The 20499-nt window shown below is 49.0% G+C and overlaps 2 protein-coding genes across 5 annotated transcripts in view; one reads left to right on the top strand and one right to left on the bottom strand.

Moving 5' to 3' along the window:
- The window catches only part of SNAP29 (synaptosome associated protein 29), a 29397-nt gene extending 27543 nt beyond the window's left edge, over window positions 1-1854 (bottom strand). For both annotated transcript variants that reach the window (XM_041003671.1, XM_041003672.1), the window contains exon 1: window positions 1528-1854. In XM_041003671.1, coding sequence (XP_040859605.1) covers window positions 1528-1761 — 234 coding nt within the window. In that variant the 5' untranslated portion in view covers window positions 1762-1854. The remainder of the gene's footprint in view (window positions 1-1527) is intronic.
- Window positions 1855-2092: 238 nt separating this feature from the next.
- Window positions 2093-20499, top strand: part of PI4KA (phosphatidylinositol 4-kinase alpha) — a 101543-nt gene continuing 83136 nt past the window's right edge. For 2 of the 3 annotated variants that reach the window (XM_041003948.1, XM_041003947.1), the window contains exons 1-4: window positions 2150-2308; window positions 17645-17761; window positions 18643-18736; window positions 20394-20482. In XM_041003948.1, coding sequence (XP_040859882.1) covers window positions 2150-2308; window positions 17645-17761; window positions 18643-18736; window positions 20394-20482 — 459 coding nt within the window. Of the gene's footprint in view, window positions 2309-17644; window positions 17762-18642; window positions 18737-20393; window positions 20483-20499 lie in introns of all 3 variants that reach the window. The other variant, XM_041003946.1, reaches the window with a different exon arrangement.

Consider the following 20499-nt stretch of genomic DNA (forward strand, 5'->3'; position numbering starts at 1 on the left):
TGCCTTCATGCATTCTCTACTCCCTGGGGACATTCTCACGCCCCTCACAGATTCCAGTTTATCCTCTGCCAACCGATACCCACCTCTGTATCATTTGCATTTCTTACTTTTTTTATTCCGACAGTTTCCAAAGATGTCTTTTTAAACAGTCCTTTTCAGGGGCCCAGTGTGATGCTTTAATTAGCTAATCATCTGCCTACAAGCACTGGGATCCCATGTGGGTGCTGGTTTGTGTCCTGGCTGCTCCATTCCCCTTGTCTGTGGCCTGGGAAAGCAGTAGAGGATAGCATAAAACCTTGGGATCCTGCACCTGTGTGGAAGACCCAGAAGAGGCTTCTGGCTCCAGGCTTTGGATCAGCTCAGCTCCAGCTGTTGCGGTCATTTGGGGAGTGAGTCATCTGATGGAAGATCTTTCTTTCTTTCTGATTTTCCTTCTCTCTAAAAATCTATCTCCCATTAAAAATAAATACATCTTAACAAAGAACACTCCTTAGATGGCTTCTTTGGGTTTGGGACCCAAAAGAGTTTCCAAGATCTTAGGCAATCTTCCCAAACGTAGGCTCTACGACGCCTATTTAGACCAGAGCATAAGAGCTATGCAGCGTAAGGGTGCCAAGCACAGCTTCCTCACACAGGAAGTGGGTCAGTGGAGGATAACCTGAACAGTGGCCAAGGGGGAAGAAAAAAGAAGGCAGCAGAGGAAACATGATCGAGGAGTCAGGCAGTGTACACACCCAACCTGTCCAAGATGCTAAGCTCAGAAGCAACTTGACCAGGGGAAGGCGTTAATACAGCAGCTTCAAAATTTGCATTCCAAAGCTACCAGATGTGGGACACGATTCTGGGAATGACCCATCCGTGCTGTTCCAGGTGGACAAACTTCTTCCTCAGCCCACACAGAACCGCGAGATGACTTAGTGGGGGTGAGACGATGAGGCGCTGCTCTCTCTGCAGTCTCCTACACACAGTTCTGGGTTCTGATGAGCCGGAGGGACAGATGTCACAACCCACACGAGGTCTATTCATGGAGGATCTGGGAAGTCCAGAGAAGAGCGAGGCTCTTCCCTCGGGCTCGGGCTTCCCTGGCAACTGTCCAGGCGGAAGGAAGCACGGGCACCCCGGCTGGCCAGGAAGTGGTCAGCGACGTGGGAGGGACACGAGTGGGTCATTCCCCGACACCTGCAAGAACACAGCCAGTCCTCACTTTGTTTTTTTTTTGTTTCTGGGTCATTCTGAGAGGAACGGGCAAGAGACACTCAGGTCCTGCTGCTGAGAATATTTTTACTCACTGCCAGACTAAAAAACAAACAAACAAATCTGTAGCTTATTTTTGAACAAAGGAGAGGGAAAACAAACAAAAATACAAGAGGCAAAGCTGAGATTCACGAGGTAAAAAGGAAAAAAAAAAAAAGCCTCCCTCAAGTACTCCCCATTTCTTTCCGTAACTCTTCAATACAAGAATTCTGACAAGATCCTGAGGTAAATACGTCTCCATGCAGGGTGCAGCCCCGGCCCAGGCTTACTTACCTCAGAGGAGGCGACCCCGACCTTTTCGGACTCGTACATGAGGGACAGCGACCTATTGGTGCTGGCGGCCATGGCCTCGGCCCTGTGAAGCACCTCCTGCCTCAGGTACTGCTGCCGATCCATGGGCCCGTCGGCGAGGTCACGGTTCTCCCGCCATGGGACCGGCCGGGCACCCTCGTCTTCCGCGTCATCGTCGTCGTCGAACGGGTTGCAGCTTTTCGGGTACGCCGACATGGTGCGAGCGTGGCTGGCACCGTGGGAACCAGAAGGAGGAGCGACGCCACACCTCGCACCGGCCCCGCGACCCCACGGCCGCTTCCGAAGCTTCTTCCGCCCGACTTCCGCTGGTGGCCCCGCCCACGGAGCAGACCATCGACAGGAGCGGCTGCCGGCGTGTGGGGGAGAAAGCGCGCTGGGCGCGCGCAATCACACTCAACTGCAAGCCCTCGCTCCCCCCGCTTGCCGTGATGGAATCGTCCCGTGGCCACGCCCCAGCCGCTGTAGGCAACACAGAGGTCACGTGGCGGGGAAGCCGGATGCGGCTGCGCCTGCGCCGTCGGGGCCCGGCCGCTCGCGGGCTGGCTGAGGGGAGGTGGCGGGCAGCGCCGCGGCGCGCGCGATGATGGCGGCGGCCGCGGCCCGGGGAGGCGGGGGTGGCGGCGGCCCCAGCTCCGGCTCCGGTGCCGGCTCCGGCTCCAGCGCGTCGCGGGGTTTTTATTTCAACACTGTGCTGTCACTGGCCCGCTCCCTGGCTGTGCAGAGACCGGCATCCTTGGAGAAGGTAACGTCGGCGGGCTCGGCCGCGGGCTGACAGGAGGAGGGGCCCGGGACGGCGAAGCCGGGAGGCGGGGCGCGGGGTCGTGGGCCGCCTGTGACAGGAGAGAGGGAGCCGGGGAGGTGGAGGCCTCGTTAGGACTGCTCGAAGGAAACGGACGGGCTAGAGGGGATGGCGGAGCGGGCGGGGACGCCATGGGCAGGAACGTGAGCTCCGGGCCGACCGGGCATCTGGTGACATTGCAGGAGGATGCCGAGGACGGTGGGGCCGAGCGGACCTGAGGGCTCTGGGCCTGATGCCCGCTGGCTTTTCATTCGGTGGGGAGGGGGAGATGCTTTCGTCGTAAAATAGGGGTTCCTTTGAGCTGCTTTGGCCGCCTCACCTGCTCGTGGGCGGTGGTGGGCAGATGGAAGGCTGCCGCTGCAGCTGCTTTCTGACCTGCATAGCGGCTGCGCAGCGTCTTTGCAGAGTGTGTGTGTGTGTGAGAGAGAGAGAGACAGAAAGCCTCAGGCTTGGAAAAAGATGGCGTGTGGAGAGCCTACAGTGGCTGGAAAAGCAGAGTGAGCAAAGAACTGATATGGTTCTGACGAGAATGCCCCGGGCATTGCTTATTTGGGGAGGCAGGTGAATGCGCAGCTCAGAGGTGGAGGTGCCCCTGGATAGGTGGGTGAACGCGGATTTGCGAGTCAGGCACCTGTCACTTTGCGGAATGTAGTCTGGGGCAAGTCACTTCACCTCTCAGAGCCTCTCGCTTTCTTGTCTGTAACAATGAAGCAGTTCTTGAGCATGGAATGTGTTCCGGCTAAGTGGCTGGCAGAGTAGGGGAGCAGGTAAGCCGCTGTTGGCATTCCTCACCCACCCCGGGGGTGTTGAGACTCTGCAGTGGTAGCCCCGGGGGAATGGGTTCCTCTCACCTTGGTGACCCATGGCAGGAGGACGTTTTTCTGAGTGGTTCCAGAGAGCAGTGGTGGCGTGCAGACCCGCCTTCCTGCAGCAGAGGGTGGTTTGGGGGCTGGGACCTATTTTAGGCACTGTGGCAGAACGACCTACTCCCGAGCTTGACTTCATCTGCAGGCCAGCAGGGCCTGGCGAGAGACAGAGGCCAACCGAAGTACAATAGAGTGGAAAAACTGTGAGTTTGGAAGATGCTTTTATTAATGTGCGTCTAGGCTAGTCAGTGTTCTGCTTCTGTATTTTTTTTTTAAAGGCAGGACTGTACTTGACAGCAGTGTTGTGAGGATAAACAGAGTAACACGAATAAATGAGGTTAGGTCCATGGATACCTCACTGAATGACCACTGTTACTGTTCCGTGAGCTAGACTGATGTTTCACAGTGATGATTTAGTAAAATCACGTTCTTCACTCTTCCCCACATGGGGGTCTCTGAAGACATCCCAAGACTGTCCCCTAATCCCAGGTACTGATGTAGTTTGATAACAAGGAGCCACCCTTTCCCCCCCCCCCCCCCCCCCCACTGCTGACAGAGAAGAAAAAACAAAACTGAAAAGCTGGTCCAGCACACCTTCCTCCATAACTAACCCTCTCCGCCCTAATGAGAAGCCCTCATGGGCATGCATCCCTCTCCACTAGGTAAGCAATATTAAAAATAAGATAAAATCATTAAAACATCAAGTTCCTTCCAGTTAATACAGTGTCTTTGTAGGAGGACCAACAAGCATTTGAGAAGTTTCATAGCTGCGTCCAGGAAGAAGAGGGGAGAGAGTGTAGGGAAGTGGCTCGTCTTTGAGAAGCAAGTCCTGCCTGCGGCTCTCGTGGTGGTGGTGGTGTCTTTCCCAGAAAGTCTGAGAAAGGCACCTTGAACTCACTGTCTCTGCCTCTGCTTTGTTCCCTGGTCAGAACATGCTGGAACTGCAGCATTGTCATATCTGCCATGATTGTCTAGATTAAATATGTTTTTGTAGTTAGCATATCTTTCAGATTGGCTGTTCCCTCACCAGTTTGCCTTGGGAAGTGCTTCATCTTACTGGCTACACTTACTGATCACTTACAATGCAGAATGCTTTAACAGAGAGGTCTGTATAAGGGCCTACTTGCAAGATTGACCCTCAGCTGACGCAGTAGCCTAGTGGCTAAAGTTCTTGCCTTGCAGGCACCGGGATCCCACATGAGCATCAGTTCGTATCCTGGCTGCTCCACTTCCCTTTCAGCTCCCTGCTTGTGTCCTGGGAAGGCAGTCCAGGACGACCCAAAGCATTGGCATCCTGCACCTGTGTGGAAGAGCTGGAAGAAGTTCTAGGCTTTTGATCAGCACAGCTTTGGCCATTGCAGCCGCTTAGGGGAGTGAAGCAGCAGATGGAAGATGTTTCTCTGTCTGTCTTTCACTCTAAATCTGACTTTTTAATAAAAATAAAAATAAATAAGTTTAAAAAAAAAAAAAGATTGGTCCTTGGTTGGCATCTTGGTACTCGGCACTTGAACTGGTCCCTTCATTTGCAAACCGATAAGAGTGATTTGCTGTACCTAGGCTCTTTGTTCAGACTTTTGAGATGTATGTTGAACATCTGCTTTCTGTCTGGAATTCTGAAATTCTGAGTGGCTAGTGCCTGTGTGACAAGCCCACAAGTGAAAACCTGGAGTGCTGGGTAATTTATTTGGGGTAGAGGTTAAGATGCCCACATCCCATATCCCAATACCTACTACATTGAGTACTTGGCCCCATTCCTAGCTTCCTGCCAGTGTAGACATTAGGAGGCAGGCAGCTGTCAATGTCTCCAGTGTTCGAGTCCCTGCCGTCTGTGTAGAGGACCTGGATTGAGTTCTGGGCTTCAGGATGGCCCGCTCCCGGCCGTTGTAGGGGTCAGGGAAATGAGCTGATAGAAGTGAGATCTGTGTGTCCGGGGGAAACAAGAACAACCACCTGTTCTTCCCCAGGTTCATTAGCCCGGAACCAGATTGGAAGTGGAACAGCCAGGACTTGAACTGGAGCCTATGACATGCCAGTATCATAGATAGTGGCTTAACCTGCTACGCCACAATGCTGGCTCCTCAGAATTTTTTTGTGTTACGATAAACTCATGGGGGCAAGTGTGATGGCTCCCATATGGGCGCTGACTCATATCCTGGCTGCTCCACTTCCCATCCAGCTCCCTGCTTATGGCCTGGGAAAGCAGTAGAGGATGGCGCAAAACCTTGGGACCCTGCCACTTGCCTGAGAGACCCAGAGAGTCTCCTGGATTTGGATCAACTCAGGTCCAGCTGTTGCAGCCATTTGGAAGAAATGATCTTTGTCTCCTTTCTGTAAGTCTACATTAACAATAAAAATAAACAAATCTTAAAAAAAACCAACTCATTTCGTTTTCCATGAATTTTTTGAAGGACCCTTGAATTTGCAAGGATGGTCTTCAGGAGCTTGTTTCTGTAAGTGGCTGATCTCACCAAATACATTACTTTGTTTGTTTGTTTCCATCTGAGATCTTGAGACTTGATTTTGCTAGGGAATCTATCTTTCATTTTTCTTTTTTTTTTTAACCGTTTAGTTGTACTACCTATGTATCTATTTACTGCCATCTCCTACTTTAAAATAAATTGCCAAGGACCTGTTAGCATTCCTAAGAGAAAATTTCTCGAAGTTCTTTAGAGAAATTTCTGAGAAGCAGCCAGGTTATAGAGATGGAGACTTAAAGCGGGAGGGTAAGTGTTGAAAAGTCAGCCCCACCACCTGCAACTCGTTCCTGTTTTTCTTCCTTCTAGAGAGAGGTGGGGTTTGATCCAAATAAGATTGACCCAGCTGGGGCTTAGTTGCAGAATGATCCGACATCTTGCCTTGTCACCATGCGTTTAGTGCACTCGGGGCACCCTAGTGACGTAGCGTTCCCTCCTTGTGTGTGTACCACGGTTGTGTTTACCTGCTCCAGTCATGTGCCGTGGTGTGTGCTCGGCCAGGTAAACAGAGCAGTCCTACTTGGGTTGCTCAGGTGACCAGCAACAAGTCAGACTGGCTTGCGAGTTTCTCCTTCACTCTGTGTCCTACCTGGTGGCAAGACTGCTGCCGTGTTGGCAGTCTTGGGTCTCTGTCCCGATTTCTGTCTGGGCTTTGACCTTTTCCTGTTAGGCTGTTCCCAAGACTGGGGTTCCCACTCCTGAGCCTCACCTGGGATCAGCACCCTCCCCAGAGGACGCAGTGTGTGGCCCTCTGGACCACACGTCCTATTCAAGTCCCTAGCCCTCTCCCTCTCAGAGGTGGAGAGAAGAAAAGTAGACAAAAAAGAAAGAATTAGAGGCTTTCCCGTGTTGATCTCCATGTGCAAGTCCCAGGCTCCAGGCTGTTTGATTTCTGTCTGCATGCTGTGCTTGCTCTACGTTCTGGTTCTCTGCAGTGGTTAGGACGTTGCCGAGCTGTACTTCCCAGCTTCTCCACTGGCTCTGCCTGGTTGTTTGCCTCCCCTGTCTCCAGGGAATCCAGTGACCTGTTCCTCTCCCTGCAGCGTATTAACGGAGGCCATGATCTAGAACATCAGGGGTCTGAGGCCGAGCTGCAAGCAGGCAGTGTTCCTTGTCCTTCCGTTCTCCTCACCCTCATGCCATGCTGATCAGGGTCCTTTCCCCATGTCCTAACTTGTCTCCTCTCCCTTCTTCAGGTAGCATGCCGGCATCCCTAAGCATCCTAGTGAACTGTTGGTCTGGTTTTTAAGCAGCCATGCTGCAGTAGGGATGGAATGAAAGCCCCTGGTGCCTCTGGTGGGCACAGATGATGCAAAGGGATGAGCTTGTTAACTTGACTGTAATTAGGAAGATCCATGGCAGGTGCTTAGGGCATTTGGCTCCCTGGAGTTGGTGGTTAGACCAGTCTGTCCTTCAGTGTGGTCTGCTCCAGAGTCAAGATCATAAAAGAGGTCAGCAGAAGGGTCTTCGATAGTAATGTAGAGCCATTATTATTAAATCAAGCCTCATGTATTTTAAGAGAAGTTGAAAGAAGACAGTCTTTACCTATAAGCATGTCACATTAATTGTACTGGCATAAAGAAGATGGGTTTTTCTCTTAAGATTTATTTATTTTTATAGGAAAGTCAGATTTACAGAGAGGAGGAGAGACAGAAAGATCTTCTGTCCGGTGATTCACTCCCCAAGTGGCCATAACAGCCACAGCTGCGCTGATCTGAAGCCAGGAGCCTGGAGCCTCTTGTGAGTCTCCCATGTGGGTGCAGGGTCCCAAGGCTTTGGGCCGTCCTTGACTGCCTTCCCAGGCCACAAGCAGGGAGCTGGATGGAAAGTGGAGATGCCAGGATTAGAACTGGTGCTCATATGGGATCCTGGCGTGTTCAAGGTGAGAACTTTAACCCGCTACGCTATTGCACCAGGTACCTCCTTATGGGTTTTGAGATCTACTTGTTAGTTTCTGCAAATTAGCAGTTTCTGTTGAATCTGTCAGTCAATTTGATGTATTGCTGTGTGAACAGTACTAAGTCTTTGATTCATGTACATTTTTATTTTTCTATGTGTTTATATATTAATTAAGAATGTTTCATAGTTTTTAGGCTACAGGTGATACATGCCTAATTTGAAAATTCAGAGTAAGGTGTGCTTAACTGAGAAAGTCTATGCAAATATTCCAAAATACAAAAACTCTAATCTCTGAAATACTCTGACGTTTCAGGTAAGGGATGCCATATAAACTTTGCTTTTTTGGGGACCACCATTGTGGTACAGTGGGTTAAGACGCCCCCTCCAATGCTGGCATCTCTTATGAGTGCCAGTTCAAGTCCTGTCTGTCCTGCTTCCCATCCAGTTCCCTGCAGATGCAACTGGGAAGGTGGCAGAAAGCTTTGGGCACCTGCTCCTCTGTGGGAGACCTGGATGGAGCTGCAGGCTCCTGGCTTTGGCCTGACCCCGGCCCAGTCTGTTGTAGCCCCGTGGTGTGGGGATTAGCAAGTGGAAGAGCTGTCTCTTTGTCTCTGTAACTCTGCCTTTCAAATAAGTAAGTGCTTAAAACAAAACAAAGCTTCTTTTTTTTTTTTCTTTTAAGATTTATTTATTTTTATTGCAAAATCAGATATACAGAGAGGAGGAAAGACAGAAAGTAAGATTCCATCCACTGGTTCAGTCCGCAAGTGGCCACAATGGCCAGAGCTGAGCCAATCCAAAGCCAGGAGCCAGGATGGGAAGTGGAGCAGCCAGGATTAGAACCGGTGCCCATATAGGATCCTGGCAGCGTGTGCAAGGCAAGGACTTTAGCCACTAGGTTACCACGCCAGGCCCAATAAGACAAAGCTTTGCACTACTGTTTTGAGTTTATTTCTAAGTACTTTTTTTGATGCTATTGTAAATGTAATTGTTCTTGTTTTATATTGAGATGAAATTTGCTTAAAATAGTTTAATTTTTTGTTTGCTCATCATTACTATAGATAAATAGATTTGATTTTTGTGTGTTGAGCTAGTATGCTCTCCCCACGCTGTCCTAGTTTTACTAGTTCTAATTTTTAAAAAAAACATTTATTATTGGAGAGGAAAGGCAGATTTACAGGGAAAAGGAGAGGCATAGAGATCGTCCATTCATTGCTTCACTCCCAAATGCTTAGAACAGTCAGAACTGAGCCAATCTGCAGCCAGGAACCTGGAGCTTCTTTGCAGCTCTCCCATGTGGGTGCAGGGGCCCAAGGATGTGGACCATCTTCTGCGGCTTTCCCAGGCCATAAGCAGGGAGCAGGATGGGAAGTGCTGGAGGCGGAGCTGTAGCTTGCTACACCACTGTGCCGGCCTCATATAAAGATCGTTTTCTCTCTCTCTCTTCCAACATAGGTGTCTTTGGTTTCATTTTGTTTCACGTTGCCTTGGCCAGAGCCCTGAGTGCAGTGCTGAGATGTGGTGAGAGTGGCCATTCTAAGTGTGCTGCTGGCTGTGGCTGCTTGATGGATGACCTTTATCCTGTCGAGAAAGTTTCCTGTGTTGAGCTTTTTTTTTTTTTTTTTTTAAATCATGATGAGGTTTTAAATTTCTTTTTTTTTAAATGTGATTTTTTTTCTCTTCTATGTTGTGAACCTTATTTTTGAACATTGTTAGGGCAGTTCGAAGGTCTGGCCTTTCAGAATGTTTTGAGAGCTTTCTGCTGGAGCACCACACCTCGCCTCCACCTTGAGTTCTCTGATGGAGCTGTCACCTTTTACTGACATGTCTTAGTCCTGGAGTGATGGGTCTTTGTGACGAAGATTCGGGGGAACTCTGTTGTTTATTTCTGGAACTTTTCCTGTGTGTAATCGTTTGCTCTTTGGTTTCCAGCTGCTTGAGACTTCCTATACCCCGATGTCTGTTTGCTCAGCTTGAGGAGGCCTCCTTGATGTGCCTGGAATGTCCTTACCCTTTGTGTGGCCCAGGATGTGTTCTCGGGCGGAAGGCTAGGGTGGCGAGAGGGCTCACTTGGTCCTTTGTCCAGGTTGTGCGGTCCTGTGCCGTTTGACCGTACATTTTGTTCATGTACTTCTGCCTTTTCACATACTTGATGGTTTGTTTGCATTTTACAGGAAGAATGAAAATAAAGGCAGAGATGTTCACATAGGATTTGTCACTCACCATGGTCACTTGGAAATAGAAGAGGCAAACCTGAATGTTTCCCTAACCACCAGTTTCCCTAACTCCTGGAGTGTTGCCCTTTGGAATGGGGCATCAGGGATCAGATAATGCATATCTGGGTGTGCTACCTCCTGCCAGGCAGGCCAGCGGGGACCAAGAAGTGGGGGCCTCTGGTAAGGTTCTCCAGCCTCTAACTTGTGGGCTGTGTGTAGAACAGGAGTGATGCTGCAGGTGAGGAATGCCCTGATTGTCCAGGTTGTGCACTCACACATGACCAATGCAGCGTCTTGTATCACCCAGAGCAGCCTGTAGGAGCAGGTGCTGTGCCACCTGACTGCTGTAGCTCTGTGGGCGACACATCACAGTCACTGCGTCGTGACAGCTATGAGTCACTTGGGACATGATAACTCAGGTTCTGTGTTCCAAAGAGTCAGTCTTTTTCAGAAAGACAACTTTTTTAATGGTTTTAACAGAAGCTTTACTGCTGATCTCACACTTAAAGTTTAGTCTGCAGTTCTCAGGAAGTTTGGTTTCTCTGGCAGAGGTCTCAAATAACAGAAGTTGCCTACTGTTCAAAATCCTGTCACTAGCCAGCTTGCGTGGGACAGTTCAGCCTGTGTGCGGACCTGGCAACCTGACCTTGGTTCTGTGCTGTGGCTGCTTCTCACCTGCAGTTCTCTGCCCATGCAACCAGATTTGTCACCCCATCTTCCCTCCCCCTGCCCTGATAATCCAAATGCATGTGGTGGTTGGTAGCTTTTAGAATCCTTCAAAGTACATACAGTCAGGAGCTCTTACAGAAACCCAAGTTGCGTTAGTCACTTCCCTGCAAGCCAGTGGCTCATTGGCCCCCTCAGAGCAGGGAAAGAGCCTGCGTGGCTCCCCTGTGTAAATGGAATCAAGCTGGCTTTCTCAGTGGGATTTTGAGCTTGATAATTTTAGTAATCCATTTCCGTCATAAAGCCTGAAAAATAAATAGCTTGCTGGTTAGCTGTACTTCTGAATAATCACTTGATGTTATTTTTTTCTTTTCAGTTTTTTAAAAGATTATAGTGTTAAAGCTTTGTTTTTGCATCAGGACTTTGTTCCACCCGTCTGTAGGAGGAGGATGGCTGACGGCTGCCTCACGAGGTGCTCTGATGTTTGCTGTGATACTACAGCCCAGCTTCTGGCACATGATCCATGATGAGTGTTAACTGTTGCCACTTGGAGAATGATTGCTTCTGCCCCAGCTGATGTGTGTCCACTGCTAGGGGACCCAGCTGCATATCTTCAGATGTTTTCCTTCTCAAAGTCCCAGCTTCTGGAGATATTTTGCATCAAAGTCACATTGCATCAAAGTCATTGCATTTTTCTGTGTTTTTTTTAAAAATCAGGTTACTTTAGTAAATTTGATTTTTAAAAAGATTTATTTATTTATTTTGGAAAGGCAGATTTACAGAGAGAAGATGCAGAGAAAAACATTTTCCATCCGCTGATTTACTCCCCAAATGACTACAATAGCCAGAGCTGAACCAATCCGAAGCCAGGAGCCAGGAGCTTCTTCCAGATCTCCCATGTGGGTGCAAGTTCCCAAGGCTTTGGATTTTCCTCTACTGGTTTTTCAGCCCACAAGCAGGGAGCTGGATGGGAAAGTGGAGCAGCTGGGACACACACCAGCACCCATATAGGATGCCATGCTTGGAAATGGAAGATTAAACAGTTGAGCCATTGTGTTGCCCTCCCAATAAGTTTTATTTTTATTAACATAGAACTGTAAAATACAAGGTTGTCGGGCCCGGCGCAATAACATAGTGGCTAAAGTCCTAGCCTTGCACATGCCAGGATCCCATATGAGCACCAGTTCTAATCCTGGCGGCCCTGCTTCCCATCCAGCTCCCTGCTTGTGGCCTGGGAAAGCAGTCAAGGACGGCCCAAAGCCTTGGGACCCTGCACCCGCATGGGAGACCCGAAAGAGCTTGTGGCTCCTGACTTCGGATTGGTTCAGCTCCATCCGTTGTGGTCACTTTGGGAGTGAACCATCAAATGGAAGATCTTTCTCTTTGTCTCTCCTCCTCTCTGTATATCTGCCTTTCCAATAAAAATAAATGAATCTTTTTTAAAAATGCAAGATTGTCTTCAAAACTTTGAGGGATATGGAATTAAAAGGTGTTCATTTTGGTGCAAAGGAAAGTTGAGATTGGGTTAAAGATTTACTTATTCATTTTAAAGGCAAAGTTACAGAGTGAGACAGAGAGGTTTTTCATTTGCTGATTCACTCCCCCAAAAGCTGAAATAACCAGGGTTGAGCCAGGCCAAAGTTAGAAGCCAATAGCTTCATCCCAGTCTCGCATGTGACTGCAGAGGCCCAATCGCTTGAGTCATCTGCTGCTGCTTTTTCAGACTCATGAACAGGGAACTGAGTTGGAGAAGCAGCAACGTGACTCAGTCCAGTGCCCCTCTGGGATGCTGGTGTTGCCGTACCACAGGCATTGGTCCCAGTGTGTAGTTCCTTGTGATGTGAACTTTGAAGCCCTGTATGTTTTCAGGATGTTTTTGGGAGATTTAAGCCTTATGTAAGCTCAGGTCTCTGAAGTGCATCAGTCTCTGCTGTGTGTGTTGGTACTGCCACTCTTGCCCCCTTGGAAAGTGAAGCTTTTCCATGTATCCTGAGACCCCTGAGAAAAGTTAGTTAAGTAAGAATTGTTTCATTGGTGATAACATGTAGGAAAAAGACCTGGTCAGCCACGGAGGTGTTAAAAAAATGTGTTTTGTTTATTTGACTCAGATATTCTTTCGGTTTTGTGTTTACCTCTTTGTTCTCGGATTATCCAGATTCTGTTTTAATATATTATGTGCATTTCTCTGGTTTTCTGAGCTCTGACACTATACATGGCGTTTGTCTTTTTAAAAATAAGCTTTATAGACAAGTTTTGATGTAGCAGTTAAGATGCCATGTGGGCACCTGCCAATGCACACTCTGATGGTCCTATTGGTTGAGTCGCTGCTGCTTACATGAAAGGCGTGGGTTGGCGTCCTGGCTCCTGGGTTCTGGCTGGCACAATCCTGGTTGTCTCAGGCATGTGGGGGAGTGAACTGGCTGTTGCTAAACCCTTCTTTGTCTCTCTTTCAAAAAAATAAGTTGGAAAAATATTTTGAAAATGTAAAAGCAGTAAGATTTACATTAATTCTTTAAAGATTTATAGAGAGAAGAAGAGACACTGGTTCACTTTGCAAGTGGCCACAATGGCCAGAGCTGAGCCAATCGGGAACCAGGAACAAGGAGCCAGGAGCTTCTTCCGGGTCTCCCATGTGAGTGCAGGGTCCCAAGGCTTTGGGCCGTCCTCGACAAGCAGGGAGCTGTCTGGGAAGTGGGGCAGCTGAGACACGAACTGGTACCCTGATGGGATCCCGGTGCTTGTAAGTGGAAGATTAACCATCATGCTAGGCACTGAAGATTCTTTTTAAGTAAATTTTACTTATTTGTTTAAAAGGCAAAGTTACAGAGAGATGGGGAGGAAAAAGAGAGTGAGATATCATTTATCTTCTGGTTCTTTCTCCAAACAGGCCAGGCTGAAGCCAGGAGCCAGTTCTCTCCCATGTGGGTGCAGTGCCCACGCTTGGCCCATCTGCTCCTGCCTTTCCAGGCACTGTAGCAGGGAGCTGGATTGCAAGTGGAGCAGCTGGGACTGAAACTAGTGTGCAGATGGGATGTTGGCATCTCACTGCTGAGATGATGTCTGCTCTCAAGGAGGTGATGTGTGGGCCAGGAGGCAGGTCCAGGCGGCAGTGCCTAAAGCTCTGATAGTGAAGCAGCTGATGGTGTTGATGTTACTGGAGCCCTTCAGATATGTGAGGGCAGCAGTTGTGTTTACCGGATTGTCTCCAGGCTGAGCATTCCTTTAACCGCTCCTTGCTTGGAATGTTTCTAGACCTCACAGCTCCTCTGTGTCCCTGCTGGGATGCTGTGTGTTGTGGCAAAGGGGTAACTGAAGTGGCCTCTCCCTGCCCGCTCTGTCCTGCTCTGCAGCAAGCCTTCCAGAGATGTCCTGAGCTGATCCCCTTGCACCTGTGTTCCGGTCTTTGCCTGAACCACTGCAGGATCTGCAGCTCATCTTTCGGATTGCACTGTTTCTCCACACCCATTCTCTCTGTGGCAGCAAGAGGGATTCCTCTGAGCCTCAGTTCTAAATCTGAGTCACACAGAGCTCTGTGTGTCGTGGAGGCTCTGGCTTCCCCTGGCTGTTAGAAGACTACCAGGCTCCCAGCCCTCCTGGCAGGACCTGGATTTCTAGCCATCCCTCTGCCCTCTTCTGTGGTTTCCTGGCTGCTTTCCTCTTCCTTCTTAATCAAATCCTAATCTAATGCACACCTTGGAGAGGTCATCTCTGATTACCCCTAAGAAGAAGCAATTTCAGGTACTATTGTTGGAGTAATAGGATTTAAAAACAAAAGCTCCCAACCCAGGTATACTATCCTTGGATCCCCAGCAGAAAACAACCCATTCCTTTCTGAGCAAGCGTTGCCATGGTATGCATTTACAGGGCTCCACCAATAGACAGCAGAGAGACAGAAATCTCACTCCTTTACGTAATGTTTCAGTCCTCCTGTGAGAGGGCTTGAGGGCATCATACAGGGCTCATCCCAACTTGAGCTGATGATCTGGTTTAGCTGCTTCTGTCCAGAGAAAGCACCAACTTCTCACACCTTGAAGACAGGAGGCGGTTTTGGACCTTGGGATGAGGCGCCTCTGAGGCCTCTGGGTGCTTGCATTCCAAAGGGATCGCTCCCAGGTTCCTGAGAATGAATGTGCCTTGCCTGAAGACCCTCTAGCCTTCAACAAACATGCAGAAAACAACCACGCACATGGGTTGGTTGTGCCTGGTGTGAGGTACCACTTCCCATACTAGCCAGCTGTCTAAGTCTGTTTTAGTATGTCCTTAGATGCTTAGAGGAAAATTTGGCCTCTATTATTGTTCAATGTGCTCTTCCTTCCATCTTTTGGCAAGGCACTCAACGTCCTCTGTTGAATCAGAGAGGCCGGCTCTCCTTTTGTGTACATCTCAGACTGTTGTCCTTGCTTACATGGAGTCAGCAGTGGGGATGGCCCAGTCCCGCAACACGTGCTCCAAGACGAGCAGACATCCAAGTGGTGTTCCTTGATGTTGGGGATCAAGTGGAGTGGACCTGAGCTGGTCCTCAGACTGAGCTCTTGAGTCGCCAGTGGGCACACACAAAAGGGGCCCTCTTAGAAGTCCTTTTTTTTTACTGTGTGTTTCAGTACCTGGCATGGAATAGATGCCTGGTACATACTGAAGGAAAGAATTAAAGCCTTACTGACTCGATCAATTGTTGTGCAGCTCATTTGACGGGCACTTCTGCTCCCGAAGAGCAGTAACTCAGAAGATGCTTGCTGCGTACTATTGAGTACTGACTAGTGGGAATGGGTGTGCCTTGTAACAGGTGCCGTGTCTCCCTCAGCACCGTGTGGAGCTGGAGAGGCTGAGGAAGACACTGGTACTCCCGCTGGGCTGAGCCTGTGCAGGCATGTGGCTCAGGGTCTAGCTGCACAGTCAACTGAAAGCTGCCACTGTTGGATCTGGTTGTACTTGCTGTACAGCAGGAAAGCAAGCCGTGGTCGTTACCCTGCCTTCCTAGGAACCCTTAGGGACAGAGAAAACCGCTGAGAGGGAAACATTGAAGTGTATGTGTGGCACGTGGATGATCTGTTCTATGCAGTCACACCCTTTCCGTGTGTAATTATGACGACTTTCGGTCTCCATTCAGTCTTGTGGTGTGTGCGCTCTCACCGATCAGGTGTGTGGCACAGCGTGTCTCCTGTGCTCCAGAGCACAAGCTAGGGCAAAGTTCACACCCCTCCCCGGGCCACGGACTCTTCCCTCTGGCTGGATGTTGAGTCATCGTTCACCAGCATTCTTTGAGTCTCACTGACTCACCCTGTGATCCCACCTCCTTTCAGGTTCCTGTTGACTTGGTTTGTTTGGAAAGGTTTTATTCTTGCCTGTCCAGATGTAAGTGTGCTTCACTGGTGAGCACCTTCAAAGTTGCTGGGGTTTCTGAAGTCACCTCTCTTGTGGTTGGTGTGCGGTTCATCCTGTCTGCTCTTCAGGGCTGCCCTTTGTTTCCCTCTGAATGTGAAATTTCTTCCCCCGATGGAGGAATGTGAAGAAAAGTAGAAATCCATCACTTCTGTTCTTCCTCCTGTTGCTCTATTAGCTAAGCATTTAATTGGAAAAGTACAATGTTTCCATTCATGCGTATTTTACATTTTAATTTGTTTGGATGTTTTTCCTGTTTGCCTAAGTAATATTTCCCATGAGACATTTTTGAAATGATGCAAAACTTTTTTAAAAAAAACTTTTATTTTTGATGATGTTTACATAGTTGAGAAGGATGCATGTCCTTATGGACCACTGATTAGGGTGGGAAGGGTTGAGGATAGGATGAAGTGGATGAGACAGTATGTTTCCAATTTTCTTCTTCTTCCTGTATCTGAAGGAAGTGAGGAGAGAAGGGGGAGAAGCTGCACCTTGCATCCTGACCGCATCAGTACCCTGGGATAGGGAACAGCCACCGATGTCATCCCAGGGTTCCCAGTGTGGAACATGCTCCAAGGGTTCTGCTCAAGTGATTTTGATAGTTCTGAAATGCTTTTGATTTCGTTGATCCAAGGATGAGAAAATCCTTCCAAGGTCTGTTGACTGACTTAGTCCACTTTAGAATCTCCACTCGCCCAAATACTTGCTGTCAACGCTTAGCTAAAAGAGTTGTCTACTTTGTTCTGTCCTCCATCCTCTGCTGCGGTACCTGAGGTCCTTGCAGGACCAAATAGACTGCCATACCCCCATGTGCATCTGGGCATTCCGCCTTTTCATGTGCTGGCAGGTGCTGTAGCCTGGCCTAACCTGGCCTAGCCTGGCCCAGCCTGGCCTCCTCCCAGCCCTGGCTCCTGCAAGTGTCAGGAAGTCTCACAGTCCAGGCTGGCGCAGCCCATCACCACCGCCAGTCTCACACAAACTGGCAGGTGCTACAATTCTACAGAGGTGAATCATAAGTACCCAACAGAATCTGCCTCCCAGATTTTGTCCTCTTGTGTTCTGGTGAGTGCTGTGGCTCAGCCTGATGGAGCCCAGCATCTGCATTCTGACACTTGTGAGTGGGTACTGTGGCCTACCCTAGATAGGCATGCTCCCCAGCCCCAGCATTTTTGTATGCCAGGGGTAGTGAGAAATGCTACTTAGCGCATCCCAGGTCTTCCACGTGGGCAGGTGTTTTGGCCTGAGCCAGTCATGCCTTATGATTTCCTCCCTGTAAACCACTGTTTTCCCTTTCCCTTGCCTACCTGCCCGTGTAGTGGCCTAGTCCATGGAAGACCCCAGAAATTGTTCCTTCCATGTCAGACATGCCCTCAGCTGCCCCCACTCCAACATACCCTCAACCCCTTCCTTGGGAAATCTGCAGCCCCCTTCCCAACTGGGGACGAGGGTGACATGTCTTGACCCATCATTCCACGCCCTCCCCACATATCTGTAAAAAAATAATAATAAAATAGGCTGACACACTGGTATAGTTAACACAGAATGCCTGCCAGCTATTGTCTGCTTTTCTCCCAGCAGTGTAACACTTACCTAGGTACAAGGCAACCTAGGCAGTTGCCTTCAGCTGGGGCTTTTTATTATCTTTTAATAAAAAAAATATATATATGACTTACTGATGATATACATTCAGTGAGCTTTTATGGTAGTGGTTTATCCTGAATATATTTTTATATATTTTATAATCTGTGTTGTTGGTTTGTTTTTTGACTCATTTTCTAGGTCCAGAAGCTGCTTTGCATGTGCCCAGTGGACTTCCACGGGATCTTCCAGCTGGATGAGAGACGGAGGGATGCAGTGATAGCACTGGGCATTTTCCTCATTGAGTCTGACCTTCAGGTAGACCTTCTAATAAAGAGTTTCTCAAAAGTGAAAAGGTGGAGGGGGGGGTTCATTGGAATCTATATTTGTGTCTGATTCTGATCTTACTGAAGCAGTACTAAAAATAATGCATTTGGCCCTAATCAAAGTGGTAGAAAGTGAGTGAAACAGATGGAAATGGAAGCATTCACCTTCACTAGCACCCTCCAGGGTGAAGCCTTCACCTTCACTAGCACCCTTCGTGGGTGCTGGTTTCTGTCCCGGCTGCTGTGCTTCTGATCTAGCTCCCTGCAGGGGCTGGTCCATACACTCAGGCCTCTTTACCCACATAGGAAACCCTAATAACGCTTCTGCTCCCAACTTTGGCTTGGCCCTGCCCCCTGGCCACTGTGGTCATCTGGGGAGTGAGCCAGCAGGTGGAAGATTCATCTCTGCCTCTCCTTTCTCTGTAACTCTGCCTTCCCAATCAATACATAAATATTTTTTTAAATCCCCTGTGTATCTTATGCTCATCGGTGTTTTGTGGCTCTCTGAACCTGTCTGAAGGCAGCGTTTTTGCATGTATACGCAAGTGTTTTCTGGGGAGGCCCTCACAGTAGCCTGAGTAGCCAGGTAGCTGGACATACACCTCCAAAGGGCAAGTGTGAGCCCCTCTCGTAGGTGCCTGTGTTGTTACAGACTGACCTGGCAGCCCCTGAGCTGTAGTTTGTGGAAGCAGGAAGGAGTGACACCATCTGAGCCTGCATGTGCCCAACGTTATCCTTGGAGAGTCTGTGAGGTGGTTAGTGTGTGAATGTGATTTGCATTTAAATTAATATATACTTAAAAAAAAAAAACACCGCCACTGCCAGTCACATGTTTTATTAAATATAATCTTTTTTCTTACGTTTATTTATTAGCACAAAGATTGCGTGGTTCCTTACCTGCTTCGACTTCTCAAAGGTCTTCCAAAAGTACACTGGGTAGAAGAAAGCACGGCTCGGAAAGGCAGAGGTAATCGGCATGTGATGTTTTCCCTCAATGCGAGAAAAATTTTGTCTGCTCAGCACCTACAGGGCTCAGTTCCTTGATGCTGAGGCTTCAGTTGAAATGCTGCTAGGCCTTCCCCCCACTGGCTGCAGAACAAGCACCTGCCCACCATGGCTTGGGCTGAGCTTCCTTGCTGTGGACTGGAGCTCAAGGACCAGGGCAGCTGGGCAGGCTGGTTCCCACTGCACCCTTGTGGGAACAAGTGAGAACTCTGGGTGAGACCCAAAGACATCTTTTGCCTGTTCAGACTCAGGCCACTTGCTCTTCCTCAAACCAGTCTTAGTTAGCCCTGGCTCATTCCGGGGGTACAGTCAGTCTTTCAGAGCAGTGATGCTGCTTGGAAACGCTGAGACCTTGTGCTATGGACCCAGCCAGGATGTGCCTGGAAATCGAGGCATTGCCTGGTTCCCGTTGCCGAGTCCCAGTTAAATGTTACACTTCTCATCCATGTGTATTTCTTTATAATTTGGAAAATTACTTGGTCTCTGCCCCTCCTCCCCTCCACTACCTGCCTTTTTCTATTTCTTTCTTTACCATCTTGCTTAGCCCACTTCTGGAATATTCATGCACATACAGGAAAAATGTATTCCCTACAGACAAGGTGTTTTTTTTTTAAATGTTCTTAATCCTCAGCTCCAGGGATACAGAACCCACCAATGTGGAGGGCCAGCTGCATCCTGCAGCCTCGAGGCCTATGAATTAAATAGAGCACTGCTCACTGAACACCCAGTGTCTGTGTCCACCACTGTGTGACCTCACGGGGGCAGAAGTGTATGTAGATCTTGCCTTTTTTTTTTTTTTTTGGTACAAATTTCAAAACAAAGAGCATTCCATCCTTCAAAGCTTAATGGACTCATATTACAATGAAAATTCCAATTTTTTTTTAAAGATTTTATTTTTATTTATTTATTTTTTATTGGAAAGGCGGATATACAGAGAGGAGAGACAGAGAGGAAGATCTTCCATCCGATGATTCACTCCCCAAGTGAGCGCAACGGGCCGATACTATGCCGATCCGAAGCCAGGAGCCTCTTCCGGGTCTCCCACGCGGGTGCAGGGTCCCAAAGCTGTTTTCCTGGGCCATAGGCAGGGAGCTGTAAGGGAAGCGGGGCTGCCGGGATAGAACCGGTGCCCATATGGGATCCCAGGCGTGCAAGGCGAGGACTTAACCACTGCGCCACCGCGCCGGGCCCGGAAATTTCAATTTTTATTTAAAACATTGTTAGACGAGCCTAATACATCTGGGAAGCAGCAAATGATGGATTGAGTCCTGGAGCCCCCACCACCCATGTGGGAGACCAGGACACATGGAGTGCCTTGCTTCCGGACTGAGAGTCTCACTGTGACTCTGGTGGGAATAAAGAGAAAATTTGTGACATTGAGATACTCGACAATCTCCAACTGTACATTGGCTCAGGAAACATTTAAGTTTCTGGGACCAAAACACACTTAAGCAAAAGGTACAAGTATTTCTTGGCAAGTCCTTGGGGCCCACCTAGGTTCTTTGGGCTTGGTCTTTGTGAGGGAAGTCACTGGAAAGGTGTAAGAGGGTGCCTGTGACACAGTGGCCTGCCTGGCATCTCCGTTCCTGACAGCCTGGCTCCTGTCGTCCCGTCTCCAGGTGCCCTGCCCGTGGCAGAGAGCTTCAGCTTCTGCCTCGTGACTCTGCTGTCTGATGTGGCCTACAGAGACCCTTCTCTGAGGGACGAGGTAAGTGTGGTTTTTAC

This window comes from Ochotona curzoniae, unplaced genomic scaffold, assembly GCF_017591425.1.
Source record: "Ochotona curzoniae isolate NIBS_2020 unplaced genomic scaffold, NIBS_Ocur_1.0 scaffold_274, whole genome shotgun sequence".
NCBI lineage: Eukaryota > Metazoa > Chordata > Mammalia > Lagomorpha > Ochotonidae > Ochotona > Ochotona curzoniae.